This window comes from Anguilla rostrata, chromosome 13 (assembly GCF_018555375.3).
Source record: "Anguilla rostrata isolate EN2019 chromosome 13, ASM1855537v3, whole genome shotgun sequence".
Taxonomy (NCBI): domain Eukaryota; kingdom Metazoa; phylum Chordata; class Actinopteri; order Anguilliformes; family Anguillidae; genus Anguilla; species Anguilla rostrata.
In genome coordinates, this window is record NC_057945.1 from 35810329 (window position 1) to 35821400 (window position 11072).

General features: G+C 46.1%; 1 protein-coding gene and 1 long non-coding RNA gene across 3 annotated transcripts in view; one reads left to right on the plus strand and one right to left on the minus strand.

The window, feature by feature from the left end:
* Positions 1–3486: 3486 nt before the first annotated feature.
* cdc42 (cell division cycle 42) overlaps positions 3487–11072 on the minus strand; it is a 24414-nt gene continuing 16828 nt past the window's right edge. The window contains exons 4-6 of one of the 2 annotated variants that reach the window (XM_064303963.1): positions 10258–10367; positions 9683–9880; positions 3487–5209 (exon numbers count right to left, since the gene is read on the minus strand). In XM_064303963.1, coding sequence (XP_064160033.1) covers positions 5120–5209; positions 9683–9880; positions 10258–10367 — 398 coding nt within the window. In that variant the 3' untranslated portion in view covers positions 3487–5119. Of the gene's footprint in view, positions 5210–6341; positions 7963–9682; positions 9881–10257; positions 10368–11072 lie in introns of those variants that run through there. The other variant, XM_064303965.1, reaches the window with a different exon arrangement.
* LOC135237154 (uncharacterized) lies at positions 6066–6658 on the plus strand. The gene is made up of 2 exons (XR_010324762.1): positions 6066–6171; positions 6245–6658. It is a non-coding gene; the product is annotated as an uncharacterized LOC135237154 (long non-coding RNA).

The following is an 11072-nucleotide window of genomic DNA, read 5'->3' on the forward strand; positions in this document are numbered from 1 at the left end:
AACGCTCAGTTCACACATATTTTAAAGGAGCCCGTAGAACAGCGTGCGTGGGCACTTGTTGTGAGGAGGATATCAGAAAAACTTCTGGTGGCCATTTTGCAGCAGAGCGTCTTATGCAAGAGCCAGAGGCTGAGAAATGAGCTGTTTAGCAGGAAGACGCATCACTCACACGAAAGCACATCTTGAATCTACATCATTACTTTACCCACAAAACCAAACCCCTGTCTTAGTGCAGGGATCCCCTGCCCCGGTGGTCTTATGGTCTGCTTTAGTTTTTTTTAAATTTAAAAATCAGCTACCAGTTTAGGCCTAATACACCAGGTGGTCTAACAAATCAATTGATAAAGTGCTTTTATAGCAGTGAAAACAAAGAGCTTGTGGTTCCCCTGGACCGGGGGTGGGAACCCCCCTGTCATGGTGCATGGTATAGTACTGAACTGGGAGGAGAATAAATCTTGAACCGTAAGGCAAGAGAAGTATGAGAAGTGTGTCACATGATTAATATCTGACATGAGCATTTATTATGCTTCCTAGTTGTGCTGTGAAAGGTTTAGAATATGCCCTCTTCATCAAAAGGCAGGCAGCTTCGCTTACTCAAATCCTGGCGAAATAAATAAATTAAAAATCTTATAAAATCGTTTGTATATCCACAGTGCCCCCTACTGACAATCTCAGGTGTAACCACGGTTTCTGTAACCATGGTGATATTACAATTACTCTATATTGTGATTTCATTAAAATTCCCTCTCTAGAAAGTACCGTAATTTCCTGATCTTTACCAGTTTTCTTATTTTGTCTTTTACACAAGATGCTGCTTATCTTGAAATAAGGTGGAATATCCCAAATATGCCTTATTATACAAAGGTAAGAACTACATCAAATGGGAAACTGATGTTCCGCATTTAACAGAATGCTTATTTCTTCAAAAAAGGAAAATAGCACAGGCAACAGAAACAGAAACTAAGGCTAGTTCCCGTACATCGCATGTTGCAATAATGTATCACACATTGTTGCCTGGCCAAAAACCCAGAGCTGAGTATTCTGTTACCCTCACACATTACACATTTGGAACACTTGTTCCCTCGGGCAATTGTCCCGTTTTTAAAGAGCAACGCTTGGATTGCTGCAATTTATCCTTTAATGTGTGTTGCCAGCAACCTGTCATATTGTCACTTTATTTTGGTTGATGTTGTTCAACAGAAATATTCCCAAATGCTCCACCCACACTGTGATAACCACACCAATACTATTAGAACAAATGTTCATTTTCATGTTTAATGAAAACGAATGGCCTGGTAGACAGCAATTACACTCACTCAAAAGTAATTAGGCAAAAAAATAAATAAAAATGTCATTTTTTTATACTTTTTTTTTTTTTGTTATTTTTATTCTCAGCTCTTTGTCCTGGTAGCCCACTGTGCGTACTTGATTTTAGGCCAGCTAAGTTATCAACTTTATCCACCTTTTGCTAGAGTGAAATACAAAAAAATTTCTTGTTTTTCTTTTATTTTTGCTCAGGTGTCACTGTTGAGAATATTTGTGGTACCAAACAAAATGATAACACAGGTCTTTATTCAACTCACGACAAATTTCCTTCGATATTTGCCCATTGACCCTGAAACGTGGATGATGAAAATGTTTGGTACGTTCTGCAGAGGGGCTCAGTCAGTAAAAGGTGTGTGCCACCTGGCTGGGGCCTGTGGCCCGAATCCAGAGCATCAGCCATCGATCCAGGGCCTATCGTGACTGGGGGGGGGTGCGTCCCATTGCTTTTCACTCCCCCACTCCCACCCAGAAGTGTGGAGGAAAGGAGGGGAGGAGACAAGTTTGATGCCGTTTCGCCAATACAGTTCTGAGCGCTTTGCTTGTCTCCTCATATTGGGACACTGGAGGGAGGGAAGGAAGGACGCAAAGATTGGTTTCCGGGGGAACGGAGGAGAGGAGGTGGTAGTGGAGGAAAGGAGGATACGTTTTTCGTACACTGGGACGCACCCTGGAAAACACAGTGGATCGCTGTCCGTTTGACACTAACGCCCATAGTGCCTCAAACAGAACTGGTGTGATTCCATGTAGGGTAGCCTAGGCAACCACAGGTCATCACTAAGCAACGTACCTCTCCTCCAATCAGCACCAGCTCTGCCGTAGCGCCGTGTGGCCTGGAGTGTGGATGACGGTTAATGCCGTGTGGGAAAGTACACCAGAGCAGCGCAGGTAGCTAAGCTGTACTGACGAGGGGTGGCAGGCGGTGTAGCGTAATTAGGGAAATGGGCTTATAACTCCGAAGGCTGTGAATTCTATTCCCAGATGGGATGGTGCTGTGACTGTACCCTTGAGCCAAGTGCTCTACCCAGAATTGCAAAAGCAATTATCCAGCTATATAAACGGATTGCATTGCTAAAAATGTAATGTAAGTTACTCTTGATGTCTGCCAAAAGCCTACATGGAAATGTAAGAAACATGAAGAGGTGGGGAACTCCTGGCCTACAGACTACTGGGCACTTGAGCTGGACTTTTTGTTCACTTTGCTGCCATTTCAAATTCTCCTGCACTCTGGAACTTCCTTATAAAACAAGGCCGTCTAGTCTCCTCGCGGTCACACACTGGCACACCTTATTTCAGTTTCATGTGCGAACTTTCTTGGCCTGTGCTTCCCTTTACTTACGACATTCCCCTGGAGTACGCAGGTGTGATCCAGCAGACAGCCAGCAAGGCGTTCTTCCTTTCTTTACCTCCGTTCCGAAGGCATTGGAGTACAGTAGAAACCGGGTGAGGTGGCCTTTCAGCACGTGTTACTAATAGTATAATTCCCAATCCTACAGGACCACCGCCCAGAGAATCCAGGGTCGGTTTCCAATACCATAAATCAAGCCTGCACGTCTTTTGGGGGAAAAAGACAGTACGCTTTGCCGTTATCTCAAGATTTTAATTTTCAACAGATGAGATAAACTTAACCTACATAAATAACCTTGTGTCAGCAGTAAGTCTTGTTACCACACACACACGCATACACTCTCTCCAATAAACATGTAAATACACAAGTGAGCAGTTCTGCATTAACTGATGTAAGTTCACACAGGCCCATGCTAAAGATGCTTTATATGGCTTCATATCCACATCTAATAAATGACCATAGATGGTAATAATCAGACCAGAAGCTAGCCTCCTCACAGATTAGCAATGTTTGTCATCGGTCACTTTTCCAGACTTTTCTGGACTCTTCTCGAAGTGCAGTCCATAGTGGAAAAGGGAGTTGGAGGTTCGCTCGTGATGCCATTAGCAACTCCACCCAATCCCAATCACATATTCGCTTGCGGTGGTAACAATTCGGAACCTGGCAACAGCGAATCGGATCTTATCGATCGAATCCACCAAATTTCAAAAACAGATTTCTAAATGGGCGCGGCCAGTTTTGTTTACCTCTCCCTGAAAAACGCAGGACTTGTGACCCTGAGAGGACACTTGAAAGGAAAAGGGTGTCGAAAGTAATAAAGGCAATTAAGGTATAAGTTTAATATTTTTGAAAAGAATGCATATACAAAGAACAGACATCAGACAAAGCATTTGGTTCTGCACCAAAACAAAACAAAAACGTAATATGAACCAGGCTGGAATTAAAAAAAATAAAATTAAAATTAAAAAAAACTTTGCTCCATCCATTATTTGCCAACTTTGAAAGACAAAAAAAAAAAAAAAAAGGAACAGTTAATACGCATTTTGCAAATTCACGTCGAGGGGAAAAGAAAAAGACAAAACAAAACAAAAAAAAACAAAAAAACAATTGGCATCAAGTATCTTGATCCTTCACGAGTGGGTCAAAGTTCGATATAATCCAGCCCCGTGACTGGTTGAAATGTGTGAAAGTATCCTATATAAAACGGCTCAAAAAAAAAAAAAAAAAAAAAAAGTAGATTTTGGTAAAAATGCATAACACTGGAATCTAAAAACATTGATTTTTACCAGCTTACATTATTATTAATTCTGTTAACCTAAAACACAGGAACCCAGAGGATTACCTACATGCATGACGACAAGTTCTGGTTTAAATGCCTGCTTGGTCCCTGGCATCTTAGCAATCCCCCACTTGTTCTGCTAACACTGTTGAAGTTCCCTGCTTTTTTTATAAGTCATTTCCTCAGTCCCACTTCTGCAACAAGTTAAAACGCTCCTCACAGACAGACAAAACTGTTACATTAATTTGGTTAATTTCTTAAACGTCTACAACCAAACACGAGAGTTGTGGCCTTGGGGGCGGAGGGGGGGGGATAATTGTATTCTATGCTAGCTAGGATAGAGATAGCTTTGAACGAGACGTGCTTGCCTGCAGACAAGAAGGCACAAGCTGCATTCGGTTTACTGGATCATTTTGGTTTTGGTAAGAGATGACAGTCACACGAACCGTTTAAAAACAAAGCGAATCTCTTCCACTGGGAGCTGTTGCTCGCTCGAAACCTGCTATTGGGCGCGTGGCCTGGGTGTCCCGTCCAGCCAATCAGAGACGAGAGCCGACGCGGAAACTCCATTAGTCATCGTTTGAAAAGTGCTCTGACCTTTTTGGGCTCGGTTTCCTCCGGGGACCAGCATTTTAAACGGATTTGACACCCCTCCCACCCCACCCCATCCCACCCCATCCCACCCCTTTGAAATAAGCGACCTCACATCAGCATCAGTTGGTAGGGCGTTCCAGCAGTGGCACTTAGAATCACAAGCAATTCCCCAAGCCAATTACGTCACTAAGAAACAGGGTCACTGCAGCCACCCCCCCTCCCCCCTAAAAAAAAAAAAAAAAAAAAAAAAAAACACCCATGAGTTGGGTTTCTTATCTTACTTAAAACAAAAAAAAAGGCCTACAACATTGCATTAATGGGATGACCGTAAAAGGAACTCTTTTTTTTTTCATTTTTTTTTTTTTTTTTTTCCATCCACTGCGGTCGTGTGCAGAGTTCAATCCTCGTAGAGTAAAATCAAACTATGTTTAAACACACATTGCTTTAGAGTACGAAGCTGACGATCAGCCTTAGCAGAGCGAGGGTGGTGGTGGTGGAGGTGGGGTGGGGGTGGGGGGGTATGGGGGGGGTAAGGGGGTGGGGGGGGGGGGGGGGGGGGAGCGGACTGAGCGTGCTCATAGCAGCACACATTTGCGTTTCTTCTTGGGTTCCGGGGGCTCCAGGGCCGCCAGTATGGCTTCGTCGAAGACGTTCTTCAGTCCTTTCTGCGGGGGAGAGAGAGAGAGAGAGAAGAGAAGAACAGGAAATACAACACGCTGGAGCGGAGAGAGAGGAGGAGGAGGAGGAGGAGGACGGGAGTCGGCATGCGGTGTCAGAAACGCAGGAATTTCATCGTGAGTTCTTTTCCCCAGCGGGCGAGCGGGTGGGCGGGGATGGGGGGGGGGGGTGGGGTGGCAGGACAAACTTGTACACACAGGATGGGCTTCAGTTAACACAGTGAATAAACACCGAACGGATCGATGCTGGGGACATGATCAAATACAGTTTTTAAAAAAGGGCAGTCAATTCAGTTCATGCTGCAGGACGAAATACAACCACACGACTTCAGCCGTGCGCCAGGGCAAACGACCCAAATCGTTCCAGGCGCAGTTTGGAGGAGAAGGACACACTGAGGATCTCTCTCTCTGCAGTCTGCAGTGCGTATGTCAGCTTCGGCGTGTGACTAAATGACCCGCCCCCACAGGTACGCACCGCCCCTGCGGACTCCGATGCCTATTGGTCGGTCGAGCTGAAACGCACGCGTCACATGGGGGGGGGGAGGGGCGTAAACCCGAAAACCACGGGGGTGCAAACGCATGCCAAACGAAACCTATCGGGGGCTGAGGGCTGCCGGCAAATCAACAAGGAAGTGGAGATGCACGGAGAGACACGGGAGCAGAGGCACGGACGGCTTTAACACAGGGGGCAGGCCAGGAGGAGGAGGAGGAGGAGGAGGAAGGAGGAGGAAGGAGGAGGAGGAGGAAGGAAGGAGGTGGCATAACAGAACAAGCAGAACTAGGGTTTGGGCTTCAAAGCAAGGACACACACACACACACACACACACACACACACACACACACACGCTCCCACAATGAAGAGGACACGCGTCGGTGACAAGCGGTGCCAATGCCAGCAATTCCGCCAAACCGTCACCGCTTGCTTTTGGGGACGGTGATTGGTCGGCATGGTTAAACCCCGCCCCCCCGCCCATCCCCCCCCCCGTCCTAGAGCCGGCTGAATTGTTCCCCGCTGGCGAACAGGAGACTGGACCCCCGTCAGATGACGGCTAATATGAGACTGAGCAAACGCTGCTCTGCAGTCCACTCCAGGGAGTAAATGACAGACAGGAACCCAGCGGCCATTTCACTTTTCCTTTATTCAAGTCACAGATCATTTCACAGGAGGCTCTTAACGCGAATCCAAAACTCATTCGGGATCTAATGGCATCCAATGGCAAACCATAGCCTTTAATTCACCATATTTATTATTCACTTTCTATGATACATTGGTAGAAGTACAAAAGAAATCATACACTAAAATAAATGGAATGGAAAATATTGAAATCAGTCTTATTTCATGACGCATTATCCCACATGAACTGAAAATACCTCATTTCACATTTGGCAATAAAAAAAAACAATAAAAAATAAACGAAGTAGAGATAAATAATTTTTTTATAAGAAAGTAAATGCCATGAGCAGCCTCTTACACACGCTCAAAATCACGGCGGATCAACTCTGTTCCTGGAAATCCCTGTGGGATTTCACTCCCATCTGGCACACCTGACTCTACTAATGAGCAGCTCAGCCAGATCTCTGGCTGTTGAATGAGGTGTTGAATGAGGTGAGCTTTGCTAGGGTTGAGAATTGTAGATCTCTAGCTGTTGAATGAGGTGTGCTTTGTTAGGGTTGGAGTGAAAACCTACAGGACGGTAGATCTCTAGCTGTTGAATGAGGTGTGCTTTGTTAGGGTTGGAGTGAAAACCTACAGGACGGTAGATCTCTAGCTGTTGAATGAGGTGTGCTTTGTTAGGGTTGGAGTGAAAACCTACAGGACGGTAGATCTCTAGCTGTTGAATGAGGTTGAGCTTTGTTAGGGTTGGAGTGAAAACCTACAGGACGGTAGATCTCTAGCTGTTGAATGAGGTTGAGCTTTGTTAGGGTTGGAGTGAAAACCTACAGGACGGTAGATCTCTAGCTGTTGAATGAGGCGTGCTTTGTTAGGGTTGGAGTGAAAACCTACAGGACGGTAGATCTCTAGCTGTTGAATGAGGTGTGCTTTGTTAGGGTTGGAGTGAAAACCTACAGGATGGTGGATCTCCAGGAACAAGGCTGGGCAGCCCTGCTCCAGATCCTACACAGAGCCGACGCAGTGAAGACGCTGACTGTATTAATTATGTTCACATCAGACCCTACGCAAGAACATGGGTGGCAGCCTTAAGACCAGGCCAAGAAAAACAAAAGCAGAGTCACAGCACAGATTTACAGGAAGCAAGAAGTCATCAGAAAGGTTAGAGGCTAAAGCGAACAAGCTTGAGATGGCGCCCGCCATCTTTATAGGGCAGAAAATGCATTTATACACGCGGGGACAGCAGAGGAAGAGGCAAACCAATGAAAGAGGAGGAGCTAGAGAGACTTTAGAATATACAGCACTTCTGTTAGGAGGGAGGGAAAAAAAATAGAAAGTGCAGCACTTCCTTTGGAGGGGGAACTAGAATATACAACACTTCCTTCGGGGGGGGGGGGGCAATACTCAAATATACAACACTTCCTTTGGGGGGAGGGGGATAATACTAGAATATACAGCACTTCTTTTGAGGAGGGAGGGGGTAAAACTAAAATATACAGCACTTCCTTTTTCTTTGGGGGGGGGGGGCAGGGGGGTAAAACTAAAATATACAGCACTTCCTTTTTCTCTGTGTTTCTGGAGGCTCAAGGGCAGCTAGGATAGCTTCATCAAACACATTCTTCAGACCCCTCTACAAAGACACAGGGGAGAGGAGAGAAGAGCACCAACATGAGAGAGAGACGAAGAGCGATAGCAAGCCTTCAAGCTATAGAGCGCACATCTACAGAATAAAATAACCTACAGAGAAAGGACAGGGAGGAGGAGGGGGGGGGAGTGAGAAGAAGAGAGACTAAGAGTACCTAGGGGTCAGTTCTGTTAAACCGGAAGTTTCTCTGTGCAAAGATTAGAGGGCAGAAGCTAATACAGGCCAAGGCTGAACAGTCATATTAAACAAAGGAGCCCATCTCTCCCTGTTTTCCCAGTTCAGATCTAGGTGGGTAACTCGCTAACTTCTATGTACAGCACACACGAGGATCTGATATAAAACTATAACTTAAATAAACAGTCATAACCTGTAATTAATCTTTTTTTTTTTTTTTTTAATTACCGCTGCTTCTTTCCAAACAAACCACACAGCTGACTGAAAGTTGCAATGACTTGCAATAAATTCTTACAAAATGTTCCCAAATTTCTCACGACTGCTTAGACACCAGTTTCCCCACACGCAGAAAAAATGTGGCCACCATCCTTCAAGAGCACATAACTCCCACCAGCAGAGGGCGCCAGTGAAAATGCTGTCATGGTGAGTATAACTGGAAGACGGCAGCTCAGAGGACCCCCACTCAAGACTTCCTGTATCTGAACCCGTGTCTCTAGGTCACACAAACACGCATCTCCACTTTCTTGTTTTCATCATTTTTTTTTTTTTTTTTTTTTCTTGAAAACAGAAGTTGAATTCCGACCTCAGTTTCAATCGGCATGACCTTGATAAAGAGGCCATCCTCACACTTACCTTCGACAGTTCCCCCTATAAATGACGTTACAATATGCCGAGGCTCCACCCCCTAAGCATTGACGGCATGTTTCTCTTTCTTTATTTTTCTTGACTCACTGGTTGACAAATGTGCTTTGCTATTCTCACAGCTGCAAGGCTTGTCCCTCTGTCAGGGAAGAACGGAGCAGAGCAGCGCATTTCGGAAACATCTGGCGTCTTTAACGTGAACGCATCGCAATATTTTACTGCAGCCTGAGTGGAGGACACGCCCTAAAACTCTCTGTTCAGATCACTGCACGGTGTCCGTGTGCAAAAGTGAGCAAAGTCACTCAGTTGCAGTGCGTAAAAAAATCAATCAGACCTGGGTCAAATACGTATTTGTTTTGGATTTAAATACTTTTCTACGCTTTACTGATCTTGTCTGGTGTATTGGAACCAATGAAATACCCTCAAAAAGTGCAAACCCTGCCTTCTGGTCATATCGGCAGGCTCAATTACACCAGGCAAGATCAATAGAGCACAGAAAAGTATTTGAATCCAAAAGCAAATATGTATTTGACCCAGGTCTGGTAAGAGTCAGGCATGACAAAATGTCAAATGCTGACCTAAAATGATTTTACAGTTTCACCTTTTACTGGTGCTCTTTTTCCCCACCTGTGACACCAGATGAACAGCCGCACTGTGTGTGGCGCTAGTTAGCTAACTGGCTAGCTACTACGTCAAGTAGTATTTGCTAAGCTAGCTAGCTTAACTTTCACGGTTGGCTTTCCATCTACCAATTCTCCATGGTCAGAGGGGCAGAGAAGGACGTGACGCAGCTGACGGCGACCCAGGCTAACCCGTGCTGGGGGGGGGGGGGTGTGTGGGGGGTGGGGGGGTTCACGGCGGTAATGCCGCGCGGACGGCTGTCACTCACCTGCGTGAGGGCGGAGCACTCCACGTACTTCACGGCCTTCAGGTCCCGCGCCAGCTTCTCGGCCGTCTCCGGGGTGACGGGCTTCTGCTTGTTCTTGGCGAGCTTCTCGATGGTGGAGGGGTCGTCCCGCAGGTCGATCTGCGTCCCCACCAGCAGGAAGGGGGTCTTTGGACAGTGGTGGGTGATTTCGGGTACCCACTGGGAGGGAGGAAAGAGGGAAAGAGTTAGTATTGGATGGAGGGGGGAGTGGTCTTCAGAATGGGCCACGCCTACAGCAAGGTGACCCAAGTCAACAGGAATTGACAATGCACAAAATTAGCTATGTTTGCCCAAGGGTAGATGGGTATTGCTATCACAACCAATAGAATTTCATCTTAATTAACACAGGGTGGCTTGACTGAGCGCAGCGATAAGCGTCTCAGAATGTCATGTAATTAATGCCACCCACGGGAGTCCCATTCAGAAACCCCGCACATGAGCAGCTGGGGACCATGCAAAGACAGAAAGATTTGAACCTTCATGCGTGAGGCGCGTGCTATCCACTGCAAGCGTGATTGAACACGAAACAGACCCACCTTTTCTTTAACGTTTTCGAAGGAAGAGGGAGAGACGACGGAGAAGCAGACTAAGAAGACGTCGGTCTGGGGGTAGCTCAGGGGTCGTAACCTGTCGTAATCTTCCTGACCTGGGGAGAGGAGGAAGGAGGCAGTCTTAATCCACTGCATGACATCACGGGTAAGACCGAGCTGCCGCCTTTCACCAGCAAACCGAGAGACCAGGCGAGGGATGCACTCACAAAGAGTGCTGCACTATCATCCAGCCCAGCTGCCCAAGGAACAGGGACTTTGGAGAACACACCCAATCCAGAATCCCCCCCCCCTCCCACCCCAAACAACACCCCCTCAAATAACAACCACGCTGAGAACTTAAAACCCTACATGAATGCCAGGAATGCACAAGCCATCAATTCCACTTTCCAGCTACACAAAAAAAACAAAATCTGTTTATGGGAGTGGGTGGTTAAGATCGGCCGTTCTTCAAATTGCATTTCATTTGAAAAAAGGAAACAGCCTTCGGGCAGACGGCTCTCGGCTCTGCATCACATCGTTGGGCCGGAGAACGCTGCCAAGCTTACCCGACGGTCTTTTCCGACCACACTTCTACACTTTATACTTCCTCGCACACAAAATGAGAAGCGACGCTGCCAAAAATACAGCAAACATAACACCAACTCAGCACGCTGGGGCTCCAGTTGTGTGAAAAATGCGGTTTGCTTTTGAATTCAGCTTTAAAATTACGATAAATTAAAACTTTTCCCCCCCCATTAAAATACACAAAATCCAGAATATACAACCATTAGGGTTATAAATGTATAAACATCTTGGGCCAT